At 33.2% G+C, this 24,713-nt stretch overlaps 1 protein-coding gene across 1 annotated transcript in view; it reads right to left on the bottom strand.

The window, feature by feature from the left end:
- Shoc2 (SHOC2 leucine rich repeat scaffold protein) overlaps window positions 1–24,713 on the bottom strand; it is a 98,550-nt gene that overhangs the window by 52,082 nt on the left and 21,755 nt on the right. The window contains exon 2 of the mRNA XM_015494787.2: window positions 16,019–16,961. Coding sequence (XP_015350273.1) covers window positions 16,019–16,721 — 703 coding nt within the window. The 5' untranslated portion in view covers window positions 16,722–16,961. The remainder of the gene's footprint in view (window positions 1–16,018; window positions 16,962–24,713) is intronic.

Below are 24,713 nucleotides of genomic sequence, written 5' to 3'. Positions count from 1 at the left end.
GGTGGTACAATTTTTCCAAAAGGAGCCGTCAATTGGCTTGGTGTATCTTCCTCCCTTCTGCTTGTCATGATTGTCCAGCTAAAATTTGGGGGCCAACAGAGGTGAGGCAAAGAACCTCACCCCCCCGCTGGTACAAAGACCTCTCCACAGGTGTGGCTGTATATTGGACCGGTAGTCAATGACGGGTAAGATCCAATTGCAATGGTACCAACCTAACAGGTAAGGACCATATGTACTACTGGACAACCTAAGGCAGGCACGGTCCCTAAGCCACATGCTTTTTGTTTAAACAGAGAGGGGGAGATGTTGAGAGCCACAGCCGAAGGGGCCCCAGCAAACTTCCAGCTGCCGGCTGATTGGCTCCTCTGCGGTGATGCTCATTGGGCTGTTTCCCTGCCCTTTCAGACCACGGAGCTGCTCATTGGGGGACTTTTTTGGCTCCGCCCACGTGACCCAGCCAATCGGCCTCGAGCAGGAGGATTGTGGGAGGTGGAGAGAAGCTTGGGTGGGAGAGAGAGGCTTGTGGAAAGCCGGTGGTGGCAGTTGAGGCTCTGAGGGTTTTTCCTGAGAGGCTGTTTTGTTTGGCGTGTGTGGTTCTAAAAATAAAGTTAGTTTCTTTTGACAAGTGGCTCCTGATTGTGCCTAGCCAGACTGCAGCACAGAGCAATTTTAGAGGTTTGCCAAAAAATTGTACTTCCCTACAGTTTCCCATATTCTAAAACATCTTACTTTAGCATGGTCTTTTTGTTTAAAGTTTATGAACCAACTGAATTATAATTAAAGCCAATAATTTACATTAGTATTCACTCTGTTCAGTTCCATAGTATGTAATAAATGTATACTATTATGTATATATAATTACAGTATCATATAGTTTCACCACTCTGAAAATTCCATACTTCAGCCCCTGTAACCACTGATGTTTTAGTTTCACTTTTGTCAGAATGTCATGTAGCAGATTACCTTTCCCTTAGCAATATACATCCAAGTCCCCCTCATTTCTTTCTCTGGATTGATAGTTTATCCATTCACTTACTAAAGGACATCATGGTTGCTTTCAATTTTTGGCAGTGGCAAATAAGTTGCTAAAAACAATCACGTGCAGGTTTTGTGTGGACATAAAAATTTTTAATTCATTTAGATAAACACCTAGAAGCATGTCTGATGGATATGTTAAGGATATGTTTAACTCTGTAAAGATAGTGCCAAAGTGTCTGTCTTCTAAAGTACTTGTACCATTTTGCATTACAACTAGCAATACAAAAAAAAAGTTCTCACTAGCATCTAGTTCTAATAGTGCCTTGGAATTTAGCAATTCTAATAGGTGTGCAGTGGTAGTGGTCATGTTTGTGAACATAGAGCTAATAGGATAATGATGTGACAATGTTGCGCTTAAAAATCATGGAAAATTATGATCTCTACAAAAATATAATGAAAAGCATAATGCCATAAAGTAAGTTTAGACATCAGTGTGCATATATATATACATACACAACATTATGGGTAAATAGGAGAAACAAGATGCTGGCTGAATAGGTTAGGGAAAGACATACTTAAATAATAGATGAGCAGAAACTATATAGACATTCCAAGAAAAATCTGATGGGAGAAAGGAAGCCAAAAAATTAAAAGTTCAGGAATTTCATTGCCAGATGTGTGTGTGTATATGTACTAGAAACATGTTTACCCAAAGACTTGTATTATCCTAATATAATAGCACTATATCAGCCTCAAATTAGAAACTGCCAAAGAACATTAGAATGGTTAAATTGTGGTAGGTTCACATTATTGGATATTAGGTAATACAAAATGAATAACTTTTATACAGCAAAATAGATGAAAAATGTCAAGTGGAAGATGTTTGACACAATACATATGACTCCATTTTTAAACAAGCAAGTAAGATGAATTAGAAGTCAAAATCCCAGGACACCCTTGATGAGGATAATGAGTTAGGTAGTGATGGAAAGAAGGGCTTCTTGGGTGGTCTTCTGTTCCATTTTCAACTTCGATACTGATTACATGATTTGTAAATGGTACTGAATTACACATTTGTGACAGAGGCACACTTTTTTTTTTATAAACATACTTCAACAAAAACTTAAATCATACTAAGTCCTTGCTCTGAACTGTGGCAGGAAAAAAAAAAGACATCTGTAAAATTTGCAGACTATGAATAATCAACATACTGTGGTAAAAATATTGTTTTTCTGACTGCACAGAAGTTCTCTAAAGTCTAAACCAATTCTATTTCAAAAATTTTATATTATTGTTTTGTCCTGCCTTTAGAGAAGGCAAAGGTAGCAGGCTGTATCCAAAACTTGGTAACCATGACATGATATTGCCCTACTTCAGACAATGAAGTGTTCTGGACAGATCTCTTCCCAAAGGATATTAACACTAACTAGATTCATATTGGGATTACTCCTGCTATTTCTACTTTTTGTGATATAAGAAGACAGTGTTCAGCACTCAAAAAGCAGTGAAACACATAGTATTTAATGTCTATAGGTTAGACAACTGGGATGTAAAACTAATGTTCATCAAACAAGAGCAATTTTAGGGAGAGAAAAGTTTTATCCCTCCCACTTTTAAATACCCCAGTAATTAAAATGCTTGAACACTAAATTCCTAATGATTACCTGTCATTCTCCTAGGTTTCTCTAGGACCATCTTGAACAGGTAATAGAGTACAAATTAAAATTTTCAACACAATGATAATCATGCTGCTCTAAAAGATTTGAATGGATGGACTTTAGAAGACAGATTAGTAAACAGTCTAGAGCAATTAGCCCACATAAAATAATACGAAGGCCCATCTAAAAAACAGTGGTGGAAGTGATATGAACAAGTGATATAAGAGAGGAAGAATAAGCAATAGAAATAGGATAGAACAGTGCTTCTCAAACTATACATAGTGAAAGTGCAGTTTTTACCTCCCCCTCCAACTGATTGTGGACATCTCTTTTCCCCTTTCCAGTACTGGGGACTGAACCCAAGAGCACTCTACCTCCGAGTTACATTCCCAGCCCTTTTAATTTTTTATTTAGAGACAGGGTCATGTTAAGTGGCCCAGATTGGTTTAAAACTTGTAATCCTCCTGCCTCAGCCTACTGAATAGCTGGGATTACAGGCATGCAATACTGTGTGCTCAACAAGGACCAAAATTGTTTTAAACATAAAATTACAAGTTTGGATGTTCTACTAATGTCAAATTGTTATATAAGATTCTAAATGCTTACTTTCAATTTTTCTTAATTTGCGGCAAATTGGTAACAAACAGTTGGAGTCTAGCATTTTTCTGGCGAATTGGTCATATTTTCACTAGGATTAAATAGAAGAAAAATACTATGATTTCAAGATAATGAACCTGAGTTGATGGAGAAGATAATGATGCAATTTGGAAAGAGAAATAATCTGAAGGGAGAAAAGTTTTGGTGAGAATATTTTGGTCATGCTAAATTTGTGATATGAATGACACATCCAGGTAATATATCTAGTGGCTAATTAGGAAAAAAAATAAAACATGCAGTCTGAAGAAACTGGTAGAATGTTAGAACATTTTTGCTCTCAGAGGGAATGAGGGTAAGTATCTGCAAATACTGAGCTTTTGGCTAATGATAATGGTGGCATCCGGTGGATTATTTTTTTAAAAAAATCACTATGAAAAACCATACAGTAGTTACATTGGAAGAAACAACACGTGAAAGGGAACTACAGTAGGCAGATTAAGATAGCCAACAATGATTCTGCCTCACTAATGATACACTGATTGAATAATTATCCTTTCCTTAAGTGACAGAATTCGGCAACTTGCTTTTTATCAACAAAATAAGACAAAGGTTAAGGGGGAATGTCATATTTGTGATTATGTTACAAAAGATTGAGACTTCTATTTGCCAGTGTTCTACTGATTTTTCAGCTTGCATGCCCAACAAAACAAGATGCCAAAGAAAGGAACTGAATCCTAACAATCACATGACCTTGAATGTGGATCTTTAACCCAAGGAACTTTCAGATACTATCCAAGCCTTAGCTAAAACCTTGACTGAGAAATCGTATGAGAAATACTAAATTAGAAGGTCCAGTTAAGCTACATCTGATTCCTGCACCAAATAAACTGAGATAATGATGGTGTTTTTAGGAGCTATGCTTCAGAATAATTTTATATAATAGGTAACTAATTCAGGAATCATAGATGATCCACTTTTTAAAAAAATTTTTAGTTGTCAGTGTACCTTTATTTTTATTTATTTATATGTGGTGCTGAGGATGGAACCCATTGCCTCACACATGCTAGGTAAGCGCTCTACCACTGAGCTATATAACCCCAGCCCAATACACATTTTTTATTATGAAGTTGCTCAAAACCCTGCTTGTGGAAAATAAATCAAAAAGCCAGAGACCTGTTCCCTGAGAAGCCAGAAGACAAAGTTCAGAGTAGCTGCATTTCAAGGTTGGAAACCCTGAAAAAGAGAAAACCATAAAGAGTGGAGTCGCTAAATCTTCAGTATACTTACCTGACATTCTGACTCCTAAAATAAAATATGTTCAAGAGGAGACTGCAAAGAGAGTGAGGGGGAAAACAACATCTCAAAGGCTAAATAAAAGAGCTGAGCAGATATTTTAACAGCTGCCAATTATAGTGCATAAGAGTCTAGAATGTCAGTCCTACCAAGATGGAAGCTGGTGCAGAGAAAACAACACCTAAAGGAATAAAGACCACCAAGGAATTTGTGTTAGGTTTAAGGACAGAACTAAATAGTATCACCCTGAGAAGAACTAAATCCAAGAGTGTGTGGTAATTTAAACAGTAATTTAATGCAAAACAAACTTTACCTCTTTTCAGAGGATCCATACTCATTACAATATCATCCATTTATACATCAATTACTAGACTGATTCCTACTTCTGGCCATGATGAAACTAGAAAATGAACAAAACATATAAGAAAATTATATATAGACAGTAGACATACACGACTGTGTTCTCTGATATCACTGGAAAACTATATGAATCTTATGGTTGACCCTTATGGTTACTGGCCAGAGGTAGTTCTATGTCACATGAAAAGAAGGGAAGAAATGCTGAAAAAAGGCCACTGCATTGTGGCAAAAGGCTTAAGTTTAAGATGGTTAAGGTGGCTACAGTTCTGGGAAAAATTTCAGAAAGAACGGCAGCAAACAGATTTATGTAATCTAAAGAACCAGTCCCTTTCAGTCTTCGCCAAAATTATGATCTGCATGTATGTGAAAACAAATTATGAAAGCCAGCAGAAAGCAATCCAAATAACTCCAAGTAATCACACAAGGCTGGGAATTGTTTGGATTCTCAACACTGGGAAAGACCCCATAACAGTATATCGGGGAGAGTTCTCAAAAAGGTATCATCTTAGTATGGAACTAAATCATATGCAGACAAAAAGCTGCAGAAACCACAACAAAGCTTAAAAACAAGCCACAGAAGGATTAAACTGACTCTGAAGTAATGTAACTGTATGCCAAACAATAGCCAACACTGTTTAATAAAAGAATACAACAAAATTTAAGAATATAAAAATTATAATACTGATATCCAACTAAAACTTACCAGGCATGAAAACAAATAGAAAAAATATGATCCAAACAAAAGAAAAATCATTCCATAAACAAAATAAAAACGAGCTGATGAAACTAGGAGACAAAAATATTTAAAAAGCTACCTAAAAGCTCTGTAAGTGCAAGGCAAAAGAAAACTTGAACAAAAATGACTCCAAAATGAAATGTACAGAGGTGAAAAATATCAGAAATGAAAATTTAATTGCATGGGCTTAAACAATAGATTTAGATACTGAATAAGGAGCAACAGGAAAACAAAATCTAAAATGCAGGCATGTGTGCATGAGCACACACACAAAGGAAAAGCACATCAATGACCTTAAAAAAATATATAGAGACATCTAAGAGGACAGAAAAGAAACGAATGGTCCAAAAAATGGGGGAAGTTACAAGAAATAATGGCCAACTTTTAAAAATTAATAAAAACCATAAACTCACAGATCCAAGAGGCTCATAAACTCCAAGATAAGAATAACAGCAAACCTCTTGTCAAAACTTGGGCAAGCCAGAAGAACATGGAGAAAGATCTTTAAAATAAGGGGGAGAAGAAAAAGAAAAGGAAACTGTCAAACTAATTTTTACCAAGAAAAATAACTTTTAAAAGTGAAGGCAAAATAAGCACTTTCAGACAACAAAAACTGAGAGAATTCATTATGTGTAGACCCTACACTATAATATATTCTTTTAATTTGTTGAAAGAAGTTCTTTAGACAAAAGGAAATTATTAGATAGCCAAATAAATAATGAAAAGTGTGAGAAGTGGTAAATAAGACACTTCTCGATAATCTTTTAAAAGAAACAGAAAAAAATGATGGCATATCAGGGCTGGGATTGTGGCTCAGTGGTAGAGTGCTTGCCTCGCATGTGTGACGCCCTGGGTTCAATTCTCAGCACCACATATAAGTATATGAATAAAATAAAGGTCCATCAACAACTAATATAAAAAAAGATGGCATATCAAAAAGCACAAGAATGAACTCATAAGTATTTACAGTAACAAAAGATAGAACAATTTGAGCAATAAAATGTAAAAAAAAAAAATAGTGAATTCTAATCTACAGAATGGAAAAAAATGAGTCTAAACTATAAGTAAATGATACAGGATAGTTCTTTCTTACCGAAATCAAGTTAATGAATGGAATAAGGGATTTTAAAAAATTCACCATTACAATAAAACTGTAATAATACAAACTGTAATAATTGTTGCAGGGAATATCCACAATGAGTGCTAAAAATAGTGTCCAAAAGATTAAGGAAAATCAACATATTTGCATGGGCTAAAATGAGCATCTCCCAAGACAATTATTAATTTAAAAAGAAAAAAATATTAACTTTACAATGGAGAAGCACAGAAATCACATTCACCAAGTGGACAGGGTCAAAAATCACCAGTAAACCAGGTGTGGTGGTACACACCCATAACCCCAGCAAATCAGGAGGCTGAAGCAGGAGGATCGCAAAAGTTCAAGACCAGCCTCAGCGACTTAGGGAAGACCTCAGCAACTAAAACAAGACCCTGTCTCAAAAAACAAAAAGGTCTGAGGATGTAGCTCCATTGTAAAGTGCCCCTGAGTTCAATCCCAGTACCCCCCACACATACCAAAAAAAAATAAATAAATCACCTGTAATATGACTTATCAACATTATATATCTCCTGATATAATTCACTGAGAAGGGCATCATAATCACTATGTTATTTTGGGCAAAAACACAAACTCAAAGTAGTCATGAAAAAATATCCTAGAAACCAAAAATAAATGATACATTCAAATTATCTGAGCAGCACTTTTTCTGACTTTGATATTTTAAAAGGAAAGACTGAATCAGTCCTTCAACTAAAAGACTTTCAGTCTTTCAATTTGTCACATATCAGAGGAGGTTACAGATACATGACTATTAAAATATAACATAGAACTCTGAAACAGAAATTGAATATTAGTTGAAAAATAAGTGAAATAAAATAAAATGTATAGTTTAATTAAAAGTATTCTATCAATGTTAATTTCTTGGTTTTGATCATTATATAATGGTTATACAGGGCAAGCTGGATACAGGATATATGAGAACCTTCTGGTTTTACAGCTTTTCTGAAAATCTGAAATTTATTCAAAATTAAAAAAGGATAATTTTGAACTTAAAGAGAATAACAGTAATTTATTATTATGGGATTTATAATATCTAAAGAAGTGAAATATGAAAGGAAGAAAATAACTTCTGTGGTGTGGTTCTCAGGAAATATGTGAGGTAGTATATCACTTGAATGTAAAATCTATTAAGTTATCATAATGTATTATAGATACTACAGCAAACAAAGAAAAAGTAACAAAGATGTATAATAAGCCAACAGTGGAAAAATGGAAATTATAGAAAATACTCCAAAAGAAGGCATAAAAGGAGAGGAAAAAAGGAATAAAAAATTATCCACCAGGATAAAAAACACACACAAAAAAACCCTAACTACATGCTGTCCATGTTACATATAGAGACCCAAAAAATTGTAAAAATAAAAACATGGAAGGAGATATATATAATGCAAACAACAATCAACAAGGAAGCTGGATTGACTATATTAATACTAGATAAAATAGAATTTAGATAAAGAGTATCACCAGGGATAAAAACAGTTTGTGGGCTGAGGTTATGGCTCAGTGGCAGAGCGCTTGCCTAGCATGTATGAGGCACCGGGTTAAAGTCTCAGTAACCAGGTTATCAATTAATAAAATAAAAGTCCATTGACAACTAAAATAAAAATTTTTAAAAACACAGTTCATAATGATAAAATGGTTACCTTATCAAAAAATGTCTATATGTAACTAATAACAAAGTTTCGAGTTATAAGAAGCAAAAAATCAATAGCACTAATGGGAGAAAGACAAATCTATTATAGTCAGAGCTTTCAACGCTCATTTCAAAATAATTAATAGGGGTACAGAAAAAAATAGATAACATTACTAACCAACTTGACTTTGCTCATATTTATAAAATTCTCCAGGAAACAGCAGGGTATACAGACTTTTCAACTTCATTTAAAACAATTATCAAGATGGATCATATTTTATAAATAAAAAGAAAAAATCTAAGAACATCTCTCAAAAACTTGGAAACAGAACAACTCACTTTTAAATAACCCAAATAAATAACAAGGGTTATCTAGAAGACATTTTGAACTGATTTGTAACAAAACACAACATGTCAAAATTTGTGTGCTGCTTCAAAGAATATTTTGAGGAAACTTATAGCTATAAATGCTTATTCAATAAAAAGAATAAAACCTAAAATCATCCTAATTACCAACTTCAGAAAACAAAGAACATATTAAACATATAATATTAAAGAACAAAGAAACATAAAAATAGAAAAAAATAAAATAGTTTTCTTAAAAGATTAATAAAATAGAAACACTTCTACCTAGACTGAGGAAGCAAAGAGAAAAAGATCCAAATTTCCAATATCAATAATTAAAGAAGGATAACACTATACATATTATAGACATTAAAGGAATAAAACAAAATTAGGAACACTTTTAAGTCAATAAATTCAACAACTCATATAAAACAGAAATGCCTCAACAGATTCAAACCACCAAAAATGAACTGAGAATAGAAAACTTGAATAACTATCTCTTTTATAAATTGAATTAGTAATTTAAAATTTTCCCACAAAGAAAATCCTGGTCCCAGAATGTGTAACTGATAAATTCTACTCCATTTAAAGAGAAAATAATTCTATAAAAATGCTTAAAGAATATAAAAGAAGAAGAAACATGTCCCAGTTCATTATATGATCTGAAGCCACAAATGCCCTGATACCAAACACTGCCCAAAAAAGGAAAATAAAAGGTCAACATTCATAATTAATATAGATGCAAAAATCCTTTAGAAAATTAAGGTCAGTTGAACGGAAGATGGAAGGAGAACCTCATTGTTACACAGAATACATATATGATGTTGTGATGAGAAAAAGAAAAAAAAGTGTGTCACATTAGATTGGATAGAGATAAAGGATGGGAGAGGAGGGAAGGAGTAGGGGGGATAGGAAGGGCAGCAGAATAGACAATATTGATTGATGTATGTACGTTCCATGTATGTATTATATGTCAAAATACATTCTGCTGTCATGTATGACTAAAAAAAATAAAAATAAATCGTATGGTTACAAAAAATTTAAAATATAATAGGAAAAACAAGAAAATTCAGTTTTATATATTAAAAAGGTAATATTAAAATGTACCTAGCAGGCACTCAAAGATTGTTAATTGAATATTTCAGGTTTGTTTCAGAGGTTGTGCACTTTTAACTATTATAGTCATATGTCAAATGATGATGCTCTGAGAAATGTAATTTTGTGAAGCAATTTCCTTGTACAAACATTACAGGGTGCACGTAAGACAGCTTTGATGTCACTCACTATTCATAAGCTTATATATCACACTTATATATGTTGCCTATCACTGAAACATTGTTTCTTATGCAGCACACAAGACTTAACTGATCACATTAAAAATGCTTATATTTTAGAAGTTATTCTTGTTTTTGAACTTCTAAGAATAATTTTCAAGTACTCAGTTTAGCTATTAAAAAAAGAACACTTCAAACCTTACTAAAATGCATCTGTGAAACTACATAATTAACAAAACTGGAAATACCTGTCATACAAGTTTTAACAGGTTTAGAAGGGTTAGAAGTCATATCATTATATCATTTAAATTATATTTAAAAGACTTAAATTTCCTTTTCACTGCAAAGAAAACTTTGGGGGTTCTTTTAAGCAAGTACTTCTGCAACATGCTGTCTTTAGGATACAATGATTGCCCTCTTCTCTTTGGAATGCGCTGCAGCATAGGAATTATTTATCTCCTTTAATTCTAACAACTTCTAAAAATCAATCAAGTGCTTTTTTCTATATTCTCATTGCCTCCTTTAGCAATAGTGATAACTTCTACCACAAGGTTTTGTTTAGTAAAAGACTTGAAAATTTGATAACAATAGACTAAGTTAACAGCTCATTTCTAGTTCTCTAAGGTTTCTTGCTGATTCACAGTCAAAAGGAGTTACTTATTAACAACTATAAATCCCCTTTATTGATTTCTTTCTTGCTAAAGTGAGTTATTCATTGGCATTTGTACAAAAAACTTATTATTTAATGTTACCTGAGCCATGAACATGAAAATAATTCTATCAATCCTGGCAGTCATGGTAGAATTTTGAGAATTTTAAGATTAAGGTTTACAATGTAAAATAATTATAATGGTATGTATTGGAATATTACAACTTTATAATAAAAAATTTTAATAAAATTATAACCTTATATAAAAATACTACAATAAATTTATTATAAAATTATAATAGTATGACCTATGACTAAAATGTAAGATACTAGAACAGTGGAAACAGGTAATAGTACGAGGTTTCATTAACCCATTAAATTCTAAGGTTTTAATTGTGCATTTTCAATGAAATTTATAAAGGTACATTAACAGGTTGGAAATCAAAACCTACAGCTTACATATATATTGTTTATAATGATATTAGTTTATAGTTATTCTATAAGGTTTTAGAGGTGTTCCACAATTGGGACAATGGGACAAGATGGGTTAAATAAATGGTATGACTATTACTAATAGTAATAGTCATACTATTTCAAGTTATAGTTATTGAAAGCCTACCAAAGGGTGCTGGTAGATAGATAAAGGGGAATGAAGGAAAGACAGAAGTTGGGATTAGGAAGGGGTTGAATGAATCAGACATAACTTTCCTATGTTCATAGATGAATACACAACCAGTGATACTCCAAGTCATGTACAATAATGGGATTCTAATTGGGTAAGTTATGTTCCATGTATGTATAACATGTCAAAATACACTAAAAATAACAAAAAATAATTAAATTCTAAAAAGAACAAAAGAATTTTAAAAACTCTATATACTTATAAAAAGTTTTTAAAAAGTAGGTCCTAATCTCCATCGTGTCAGATTAGACCCAATTTCCTTAATAAGACTCCTATAGCACAAGAATTAAAATCAAAAGTCAATAAATTGGATGGATTCAAACTAAAAAGTCTCTTCTAGGAAAAGAAACAATCTGTGAGGTCAATAGAGAGCCTACATCTTGGGAGGAAATCTTTACCCCTCAAATATGGCACTAATCTCTAGGGTATATAAAGAACTCAAAAAGCTAAGCGCCAAAAATAAATAAATAAATAACCCAATCAATAAATGGGCCAAGGACCTGAACAGACACTTCTCAGAAGATGATGTACAATCAACCAACAAATACATGAAAAAAATGTTCATCATCACTAGCAATTAGAGAAATGCAAATCAAAACCACTCTAAGATTTCATCTCATTCCAGTCAGAATGGCAGTTATTATGCATACAAACAACAATAAGTGTTGGTGAGGATGTGGGGGAAAAGGTACACTCATACACTGCTGGTGAGACTGCAAACTGGTGTAGCAATATGGAAAGCAGTATGGAGATTCCTTGAAATGGAACCACCATTTGACCCTCTCCTCGGTCTATATCCAAAGGACTTAACAGCAGCGTACTACAGGGACACAGCCACATCAATGTTTAAAGCAGCACAATTCACAATAGCTAGATTGTGGAACCAACCTAGATGCCCTTCAGTAGATGAATGAATAAAAAAAAATGTGGTATACATACACAATGGAATATTACTCAGCAATAAAAGAGAATAAAATCATGGCATCTGCAGGTAAATGGATGGAGTTGGAGAATACAATGCTAAGTGAAGTTAGACAATCCCAAGAAACCAAATGCCTGAATGTTTTCTCTGATATAAGCAGGCTGATTCAGAGTGGGATAGGGAGGGGGAGCATAGGAGGCAAAGAGGAACTCTAGATAGGGAAAATGGTGGGAGAGGAAGGGAGGGTGCATGGGGTTAGAAATAGAGGTGCAATGAGATGGACACCATTATCCAAAGTACATGTATGAAGACACAAATGGTGTGAATATACTTTGTATAAAACCAGAGATATGAAAAATTGTGCTGTATATATGTAATATGAATTGTAATGCATTCTGCTGTAAAAAAGTAGTACACTAAATCAAACAACTGATTAAGGGTACAGATTTTATTTTCATAGTGATGAAAATGTTTTAAATTGTTTGTAATGAATAAAAACTCTGAATACATTAAAAACCCTGAACTACAGACTTTAAAAGTATCAATTTACAGTTTGTAAATTATATTTCAATTATGTTGTTAACACTATCTCATTGCAATGAGTGCAATGGCTTTCAACTGCAGCTGCATATAAAATAATAGTTTGTTCTTTTTTTAAAAAAAAGTAAAATAATTCCCTGGACCTGCCAGAGATCACTAAATCAGAATCTAAATCAGAATGGGATTAATATCATTTGTCTAGACCAGTGGGGGCCATAGAGTGAAAACTGAGACCCAGGTCCAAAATCAGAAAATTTCCTAGTTGCAGGATCTTCTATAAATTATCTAATTGCTACAATTTTAGTTCCTTCGGCACTACGAGGAAGGGATACCCATTTTATTGGGTATCGAAAAGATTTAGTGATATACATATAAAATACACAGGATGCTATGGTTTGGATGTAGTTCATTCAAGGGTTCATGTGCTGGAGGCCCAGTTCTCTTTAGTGGTAGGTATGAGCTGATATCTAATGGGGAAGGTCCTTAAGCCATTGCAAAGTTGCCCTTGGAAGGAAACAAAGTATTTGCTGTGGGACCTCTGAATTCGGCCAGGAGGGTTGTTGTAAAAGAACAAGCCTGGCTACTCCCAGACTCTCAGGCTTCCTGTTTGGCAATGTGATAGCTCCCTCTTGCCGGCACTCCCAACATTGCAATGTCATATACCATAAGGCCTTCTTCACCAAGGCCAATCTTATGCCAGCTCTATAGGTTAGAATCTGCACAACTAAGAGCTAAATAAACCTCTTTTCTTTACTAAGTTACCCTGCCTCCAGTATTTCATTATAGAAATACAAAACAGAATAATATACATGAACAGATCAACACACAGTATATGACATATTAACAGTGTGCTCCAACAACAGCTATTATTACTGTTTGTTATTTTTACTAGATCTTTATTTTTGTTCACTATAAGGAAATGAATAATGCAGACTTCTGCATGTTTATCCCAAATTCAACTAAATTAAACCTTATAAACCATTACTCCTACTAAACATTATATTTAAAAGCAATTTACTTTCTACCTGATACCCTACTTGTATTAAAACAAATGTATGATGTTTGCATTAAACACACACACACACAAACTTTAGTAATGTTAAGTAATGGTGGAAGGGCGCACATTAACAACTTCAATGATTGTTTTTAGAATTACAAATATATGAATAAAGGCAAAGATTAGGTAGCTCCAAATATAAACCATTTAATAAAATAAAATATGCCAATTTAAAAAGATATGCTCAATTTTCAGTAAAACTGCTGCGTGTATATTCCCAAGAACAAACTGAAGTTAAATTTAAAATTCTGTTAAATAGGGCTGGGGTTGTAGCTCAGTGGTAGAGTACTTGCCTCACATGCATGAGGCCCTGGGCTCAATTCTCAGCACCACATTAAAAAAAAGTAAATAAATAAGGATTGTGTCCATCTAAAACTTAAAAAAATTTTTTTAAGTTCTATGAAATAATTCCTCACTTAAATATGCTAATTTCCAGGTAATTTGATAGCAATGCTATGGAAAGAAACCCTTAAAGACTTGTGAATTAAAGTCAAACGTTTTAGGACTAAGTATAGCAAAAAACGCAAAACAATAATAATACAAGCAATAATATTTATAATATATATAAAAATTCACTATTTGTTTTTTCCAAGTCCGTACTTCTACTCAACAATAAGCCATAAATGCAAGTCACATTTTAACAATATGGTACTAAAATGAGTCATTCAACAATTTCATTTCTATGGGAAGATATGGAATGCAGCATTTCCACAAAGAAATTCCTGGGAGTATTTTAATCTCTCTTGAGCAAACCATACTTCCTTTGCACATACAGTGTATTACTTCAGAAAATATATAATATAATGGCTAGTCTAAGTATTTTTAAATTAATATTTTAAGTGTCTAATTAGAATTAAATGTAATAGAACATGTTACCCAAGTTTAAATGCATCTTAAAAAAGAAAACATTATTTCCCTGAAAAGCTGTAGAACCTAAAATCAAAAATTTCCTGTATCATCTACAAGATCAATTTTTAATGTAAGAATATATTTAATTTATCTTTGTGTAAATAAACCTTTAATAAAAACTTCCCTTTAAAGTTTCAAAATACACTTTTTATTCTGTTTTTTTAAAAAATCTAATAAAAAGGACAAAGACAGTACCTTTAATTTTCACAAAAATTGATGCCAATGAATTTTAATAAAGACAATTGCCATTTACTGACTTTACACATCTATATTCCTTACTTTTTCATCCTCTTAAAAAACATTTCCTTTGTTTCGTTACAATTCAGCTTTCTATACAAGACCAGAATGAAATCAAAATGCTAAGTGTTGGATTTATAAGATCTCTCTTCTTCTAATTTTTCTGTACTGGATTTTTTTTGTTTGCTATTAAACTTAAAAATTAGGCAAATAACTTTCAAAGTCATTTTTGAGATAAGGTCTCATTATGTTGCCCAGGCATACCTGGAAATATTGGGCTCAAGCTGCTACTATATTAGTTTTTTTTCCCCCATTTTTTAATTGCTTCATATTAGTGATACATTAGGATTCATTTTGACATAACTATAAATTAGAGTATGATTTGTTCCAATTTAGACCTAAATACCCTTATCCCCTTCCCCTCCTCCTATTCCCTTTCCCTTACTGATCTTTCTGCTATTTACTTACATTTTTTAAAAATTAGTGTCTTATGGATATACATAATGGTAAGATTCACTATAGTATATTCATATTAGATGATTTTTAATGAAAATGCAAGTACTTTCAAAATTTATAAAACGTTTTTCTATTTTCCTATGACACTGCTGTTTTGCAAAGCTCTAATGTGACAACCTTTAGTAAGACCAAGTAGAAAAGTGATGTGAATTTAGTCTTCAGATAAAAAAAGGAAAGTCAGAATGGGCAATTGGAGCCTTAATATATCTAGTATAAATATATAGATACTTTAAAAATAGATAAAAACTTAAAAATTAGGCAAACATCTTTCAAATTCATTTTCTCCAAAATCAGAGCAGATTCAGTTTGTGATAAAGGTCTAATTACATCTACTTTCTATCTTACTTTTGAAGCTTACAAAGTAATCTCAAGTCATGTAGTATTAAGTAAATCACAGGGAAAATGGAATTTAGAAACAAGTTTCAGGAACTTTCTGATATGGAAAAGCACTCAACAAAATTACTAAGCATAACAAATACTAAAAATAATAGTAATAATCCAAATCCTCTTACCAATTTCAGCAGGTAGTTGTTTGATTTTGTTCTCGCGAATGCTAAGCATGCTGAGTTTTGACAGGTTTTTGATGTCCTTTTCCACAGTAGTAATACGATTAAAGCGAAGGTAGAGAGTGGTGAGAGAATCTAGCCTATACACCACTGAAGGAATTTCTCTCAGTTTATTATGCCGTAAATCAAGCATCCGCAGCTTCTTCAAGTTATCAAGAGAGTCAGGCAAACTGGTAAGTGAATTTTCACTTAGAGCCAGTGTCATGAGATTTACTAAACAGCCCACCTCTGCTGGGAGGGACTGCAATTTGTTACTGTATAAATAAAGTTCTGTTAATTGAGTCAACTCTTTGATTGATGATGGCAATATGTGTATAGATCTCTTGGATAAGTCCAAACGCATTGAATTCTCTTCCCGGCATTTGTTGAGCTCTTTAATCACTTCTGCGTTACTGGATTTTTTCCTAGTCCCAGGTGCAGGATTTGGCCGTTTGATCGTATTGTCAACTGAAAAAGCCACCCCTGGTTGGGCAGCACTGGAGTCCTTTTTTCCATCTTTGGCATCTTTCCCTTTGGTTTTAGGTTCTTTTTCTTTGCTTTCTTTCCCAAAACCTCCAGAGGCCTTTGCCTCCTTTTCTCTTTCCTTGGCTGATGGTACTTTGGGATCTTTCTCTTTAGAGTCTTTTTCTTTTCCTAAACTACTACTCATGATGACTCAAGCTTAGGAAAAAAAAAAAAAACTACATGAACTTTTACTTTATTTGCTAGCAATTGAATTCAAAGATGAAGAGACAAAGAGCCTACACAATTAAACAGGTGTTGGCTTGAAAAAGTAATCAGCATGGAGTAACATCCATCTGTTACATGGTGGATCTAAAAGCACTATGCCCATTTCTGACAACTCATTCCAACTGGTAAAATGGTGCTGGTCAATGATTCATTAGAATTCCTGAAATATAATAGAGAGTATTAAATTACCTTAAGTTATAATTTATATTAAGTAAATAGCCTCTGAAAAACTATCTTACTATGAACTTTGCCATGTTCCTATTACTTGATGCAGTATTTATTGAACCCTTTATAATGTAAAATCCACTGACAACTACAAAAGTTAATAGGGCAGGCCCTCACTTCTAGGAATTTGCAATCTAATAGAGGTAAATGATCACAAATTACTGTTACAAAACTATGAAAGTTAAAGTGAGAAATCACAACAGCAACTAACATTTACTAAGGGCTAAGTACAAACACTAAAGAATTTACAAATATTTATTTTAATATGTATATATAACAGCACTATGAGATAAACTGTTATCCTCATTTTATACAAAGGGACACTAAAGCACAAAAATATTTTTAGATAACTAGCTTTGTTATCTTGGGGAAAAAAGAGCCAAAATTTAAAATTAGGCAGCATATGTCCACAGCCTATATTCTAACCAGTACCCTAAAATTGTTCTATCTATAACTACTTATAGCTTAACAAAACAGAAAGGATTTCAAAGTTGATAAAAGAATGGACAGTAGTGTGGCAAAAGAACAAAAACAAAATGATATGCATGGAAAAAAGCAAATAGTTTAGGGGAAAGATTATTAAAATATGCACTTTTAATAAGGAATCTAGTTGATTCTTATACAGGTAAATCTGAGGGACCACCCTTGAGAAACCATGACAGAGCAATCTCAAATGATGTCTATATTCTAGAAAAGTGAGAAAGATCAATAGCACAGTTAAGTACAAAAGGTTCACTGGTAAAAGGAATCCACAAAAACTTCACTGGTAAAATGAATCCACAAAGACCAAAAAAGTAATAAAAGCTTTGGAAAAGGCATCATTCCTCCCTAAATATTTTTTTAAATTTAAAATAAATGATTCCTAGTTTTAACTCTTGTTAACTCTATATAACTGATAAAACAACTTGAATGGAATGCATCAAGACTCTGGGTTTGATCATAGGACAAGAAAAAAATAAATTTATTTATTTATTTTGCTATGGGCCCCTCACCCATACAAATTTACAGGTTAGATATCAGCTATAGAACTTTTAGGAAAATCATTATCAATGAAAACAGCTGAGAAACTTAGGCTAATTGGCCCTTTAATAATGGGATAGAATTCAAACAAGGAGAGGTAGGTGGTACATCATGAAAGGGAAGGTTTTGCCTAAAGAAAGAATGAATGGACTTGGTTTGCATAGACAATGAAAAGGTAGGGCTTTGCTCAAACAAGAGATATAACAATGATAATAGGAGCTGGGTAGAGAATTAATGATCTATAATTTGAAACTGCAAAGTATGAACTTACATTGGTATATACAATTAAATAAATATGCTATTATTTGGCTAGCATACCACGAAAGCCCATTTCACATTATTTACCACTATGCCCCCTTCAAACCATGAAGTGCTTTTACTCAAACCATTTAACAATGAATAATGGAAAATATGCAATAACTTACGGGATACAACATTGTTTATCTGTCTGTACTTAAGAAATGTCATCAGGAGCCAGCCAGGCATGATGACACATGCGTGTAAATCCTAGTAGCTCCTCAGAGGCTGAGGCAGGAGGATCACAAATTCAAAGCCAGCCTCAGCAATTTAATGAGGCCCTAAATAACTTGGCGAGATCCAGTCTCAAAAAAATAAAAAGAGCTAGGAATGTGGTTCAGTGGTTAAGTGCCCCTGGGTTCAACTGGTACTAAAAACAAACAACAACAACAACACAAACACTGAAAGGTCATCAAGTGACACTGCCAAGTTTCTGAAAATTCACTTTTTACTTACACACAATTTAGAAGGACAACAACTCCTATGTTCCTGTGTAGAAATCAAGTAAGATTTAAAAATACAAATGTCCAGGCTCCATCTCAAACTGCTCAATCGGAATCTTTAGGGAAAGGAATCCAGGAAATTCTAAAACCTAAAACAAAAGTGCCTCTATAAAAGCTTATCAAGAGGCTGGAGCTCAGCGGTAGTGCATTTGCCTGGCTTGTGTGAAGCACTGGGTTCAGATTCTCAGCACTGCAAATAAATAAATAAAATAAAGGTCTATTAACAACTAAAAAAAGAAAGCTTATCAATTTTGGGAAACACTTGATCAAATGTGGGATCTGAAAACCAGTAAATGTATTTCTTAAATATAATTCTAAAACAACGAAGGTTGAAGGTCAAGGACAGGTCAGAAGATAACTACAATAATGAAAAAACAATATTACTAATAATTTTAAGGTCCTACTGAAGACTAAGGGGAGTTCCCATAGTTTATCAATACCATCCGCTATATTTGAACTTCAAACTACCAATACTTGAATTATTTCAATGATTTTACTATAGCAGTGATAGATTTGAACTGAATCACATGCTCATCCTGCAGCTCCTATACCTAATGAGATTTGCTAGTCCATAACTTAGTTACAGTTCACCATGCTTTTTCTTTAATTAATCAACGAGGCTGGGCTATTAACTAAAAATTTTATACTTCCAATAAAAATATAGTTTGTTAAGGAGAACTGATTTGACAGCCCTAAGTGAATTAGGGATCTATATCTGAATGAAGTGACACTGCCAAAATTTTTGAGAGAAAATGTATTCAGAGTAATCTTTGATGTTTCTTGGAAATAAGTTATTCAAGAGTTTGGGATTTATTTCATCACTTTAATTGTATGTTTGGGGGAACAACTACATTTATACAAAATCGGAATATTGTACCCATTCATGCAACAGTATGAATGGTACTCAGTCTCAAAATTCTTAAAATCAAGGGGGGGGGGCATAAAATTGTATCAATTAAGCTGAAGTCAGCAATGTGTTTTTACACTGAGATCTTTACCACCCCAGGTAACTCTTATTTTCAACCAACTAATAACTACTATATATAGACCACTTGATATGGGCTTTTATTTATCTTATTTCATACTCTCACAACCAGATGTTCAGGCAGATATTAAACAAATTCCCTACTCATAACCAAATTAACTCTCTTAAATCCATTTTACTGTTAATCCAAAATGGCATCAAACAAGAAAATGGCACTGAATTCTGCCCTGCAGAAGTCTAGGCTGAAGTAACTTTCACTAGCATATAAATCTGTTTCAAATTATGAAAGCAATTTTAAATTCCTAAATTAAGAGTGCCTCTATTCTCAATTTACAAACAAGAACACTGACACATCTAATAAGTGACTAAAGAAAAATACAAAAATAGGTATGCCTGATTTTAAATTCCACATTCTTTGCCTTATGCCATGCTGGATTACAAAGATAAGCAGACATATCATGATTGTATAAGGATGTTTATTAATTTAGAATTCCAATATTTTCTAAGCCAAGGATTCTATCACTAAGCTTTCTGTCACTGTAAGGAATATCTGAGATAAAAAGCTTTAAGGAAGAAAGGATTGTGTTGGCTCACAGGTTTCAGTCCATGGTTGCTTGACCGTTACCTTTGGGCCTGAAACAGTACATCAAGGCAAGTGCCACATGGAGGAGCAAAACTACTCACAACATGGTTGCCAGGAAGCAAAAAGGGAGAAAGGTACCAGGGTCTCAATATTCTCTTTAAGGGTATTCCCCCAATGATCTAACTTCCTCTACTAGGTTCCATTACCTCCCAAAAAGGGCCATAAGGGGGGACCAAGCCTTCAATACATGAAACTTTTGAGGCCAATAAACTTCTCCTGTAAAGGGCCATAGGTTTTGCAGGCCAAATTGGTCTCTGTTACAGGAACTTGAAGTCTGTTATTTTAGTATGAAAGCAGAAGCAGACAACACATAAACAGGAGTAGATGCGTTTCAACAAAATTTTATAGCAAAACAGGTCTCAAACTATATTTGGCCATTGTTCCATAGTTTGCCACCCCTTGTCCTGTCACTGTTTCAGGTTTTAAATCATTACTTTCAGGAACTATATTTTTATGAAAATTGGACACAAAAAGTATTTTTTCCTTGCTCTTGTAATATACTCACATTACATTTTGCTATTTCCAAAAGAAATTTCCTATGATTTAGGAAGAAGAGACAATAAAGAAAGAAGAGAGAAATCACAAGCCTATTAAGATCTATTCCTGGTATAAAGACTATGCTAATCATATGTGTCATAATGTTTATGCAAAAGAAAAACAATCAATAGGACACACATACTAAATATATCCCTTAGTTTTTTCTAAGGTGAATGCTTTTACAACATTAGATCTTGAATTATAATAGACAAGACTTCTGGTCCCAGACAAGATAGCTCAATTATATTATTATTATTATTATTATTATTATTATTATTATTATTATTATTATTATTATATTCTTTCCACTGAAAATAACCTAAAACCCTGGATAAAACTTATAAAGCAACTAGCTGAAGACTATGAAAAGTAGAGAAAAGAAGGGAGACTGACAGGGGGTGTTGGGACTTTAAGAATTATCTGAAAGTGAGTTCCTTGGGATTTGTCTTCATCTCCTACATATCCTAACCTGGGCAGTAGAGAAACCCACAACCAAAAAATACCAAGAGGCAAAAACAAATGAAAACATTTGAAGAAATATCTGCTCTCTCCAGCCAAAGAACTGTGAAAAAGGTAGCTTTCCAAGATAGTGCCCTTTTGACCATTCCTTCCTTACTCGAAAAAGTAAAAGAAGTCATGTCCCTCTACCTCCTCAACTGGCACTAAAACCACAAAGACTGTGGAGTGAAACCCTGCCAACCATCCAGCTTTGTAATTACTTGTACAGAAGCAGTATATATTCCCCTTCACATCATCTCTGTGGTTCAGGAGTATGAAGTAGAGTCCTGCTGACCATTTCCAAGTTGCACTTATCAGATTATAAGGAAGAGAGCCCTGCTGATCATCCCTTGTTTTGCACTAAGCAAATATTGGCAAAGAGGTAATATACCACTCCTTCCCAATCAGAGAGAAGGGAAGATTAGGAGAGTAAGGAGCTGAAAAAAAAGGGATTCTTTCAATCTATGTAGTATTTTCAGGCATAATCCATAGTAGCTCAAGCATGAAAGTAACTAGTCTTAAGAAGTGAACTATAGGCTTTGGGATGGCCCATAGATCAGAGTTTTGAAAATAAACTGGAACCAAAGACCATAGAAGTGGGTCAGGTCAGGACATGTGTTCTGAACCAGTTTATGTGCTAAAACAGAAAATTTAAACAAATCAGAATTAAAAATAATAAGTCTCAAAATGACCATGATAAAACTAAAAATAAAAATCCATAAACCTTCACCTATAATTGGGGATTTCATCGCCCCATTCTCAGTAGTATAAGACTAAAATGCAGAAAATAGCAAAGATTTAGAATTAAAAAAAAAAAAAATACCACAAATCAACTGGATCTAGCTGAAATTTCTAGAATATTCTACTAGTAAAAATAGAATACACTTTTTTCCAAGGTTACAAGAATAAGATAAACCCCTATCTTGGCTCATAAAAGAAACTTTAAATTTCACAGAATTAAAATCATAGAATGTTACCTGGCCACAATTAAACTAAAAATCAATAGCAGAAAAATAACAAAAGTCTAACAGTCTGTCTGTAGATCAAGGAAGGAACAGGAAAACTAAACTATATACTGAGATGAATCAAGATAAAATCTATTTAGATACGGCAGCACCTAAAGGGAAATTTATGTAACTTCATGATTAGAAAAATGACACATAATCCCATAATCTAAGCACAAGACACTTGAAAAAGAAAAGTAAAAGAAGCTCAAAGAAAGCAGAAAGGATATAGAGAACAGAAATCCATGAAATCGTAAACTAAGGAGAGGGGACCAAAAAAAAAAAAAAAAAAATCAGTAAAACCAAAAGCTAATTCTTTAAAAAGAATACATGAACCCAATAAACATCTAGGAACTCTGACAAAGCTAAAAAGAGAAGTCACGAGTTACCACTATTAGGAATAAAAGAGGGAATATTACTAAAGACTACACAAACATTAAAAGGATAATAAAATACTGAAAACAACTCTACAGACATAAATTTGACAACTTACACAAAATAATATTTGGAAATCACACACTACAAAAACTCAAGATGAATTAGAGCATTTAATAGTCCTAAAATACTAAAGCATTCTGAAATCAGTTTCAAAATTTCCAAAAAGGAAATTACCAACTACAGATGGTTTTACTAATGAATACTAATGAACATCTCAAGAAGAAATAACATCAATTCTGTACATCTCTTCCAGGAAGTACACATTTTTTGAGGTCAGCATCACCCTGATACCAAATATAGACACAGGACAAAAAAAAGAAGAAGCTATTTACCAATAGACCTCATGTTTCATAAACAGAGATACAAAAATATTCAGCAATATATCTACAAATTAATACAGACTTTAACACTCTTATTAAATATAATAATACTGAAAGTCCTAGCCAGTGCAATAAAGCAGGAAAAAGAAACAGCATACAGATTAGAAAGGATTAATTTAAAACTATCGTGCCTTGCAGACAACATGATTGCCTATGTGGAGTCCTCAGAACTATTAAAGAAGTTCAGCATGGTCACAGAAAAAAAAGTCAATATAAGCCATATTTCAACTGGTTAGAAATAAACAACTGAACAACAAAATTAAGAACACAATCCCATTTTCAAGAGTTTCAAAAATTAAAATATCTATGTATAAGCCTAATAACATGTACAAACTGTTAGTTCAAAACTACCAAACACTGGTGAAAGAAATCAAAGGTCTAAATAAATACCGAAGGATTTTCTCTTAAAAGTTTTTTTTAACTTTTTCACATTTAGATCTGAATCATTGAGTTAATTTTTATATAAGTTAATTTTTATATATGAGGTTTATATACCTTATACAAAATAAGTCTAGTTATTCCAACATCATTTCTTCAAAGGCCGTCTCCATTGAATTCCTTTTGCACAGCTTTCAAAAATTAGTTGGACAACACCAAATGCTGACAAGAAAAGAGAGCAACTAGAACTCTGTTTCATTGCTGGTGTGAATGCAAAATGATAAAAGCCACTTAGACTGTCTCTTACAAAACTAAATGTATTCTTGTATAAACCAATTACTGTCCTCGTATTTACCCAGATGAGTTGAAAACTTACATCTACATAAAAACCTGCACACAAATTTTCATAGCAGCTTTATTTTTTGTTGTCCAAACTTGGAAGCAACCAAGATATTCTTCAGTAGGTGAATAGATAAACCGTGGCACATCTATACAATGGAATAAAACTTAGTGATTAAAAGATATCAGGATCTGAAAATACTTGAGGGAAGACATTTATAAGCTGAAAAAAAAAACCAATATGAAAGGCTCATATTGTATAATTCTAACATGGCATTCTCTGAAAGACAAAACAAACTATGGAGATAGTAAAAAGATCAGTTATTTGTAGAGGGTTGTGGGAGAGAAAGGGAAGAATGAGTAAGTGGTGCACCAGAGTTTTAGGACATGAAAACTGTTCTGTATGATACTTTATTGGTAGATACATGTCTTCATATATCAAAACAAAATGTATAGCTCAAAAAAATGGACTTTAATTAATGATATGGTATCAAAGAGTTATGACACCCAAAGTCAAGTCCTTAAAGGGGGAAAAAAAAAATCAACACGCGGATTTCATCACAAAACTCTGTACAGTGAAGACCCAATTAAGAGAACAAAAAGATAAGCTATAGTCTGAGAGTTCTGTGTTTATAAATCACATATGACAAAGGAGTTACATCCAG

This window comes from Marmota marmota, unplaced genomic scaffold, assembly GCF_001458135.2.
Source record: "Marmota marmota marmota unplaced genomic scaffold, marMar, whole genome shotgun sequence".
NCBI lineage: Eukaryota > Metazoa > Chordata > Mammalia > Rodentia > Sciuridae > Marmota > Marmota marmota.
Note: the sequence above shows the minus strand (reverse complement) of the source record. Positions and strands in the feature narration are given on the sequence as shown.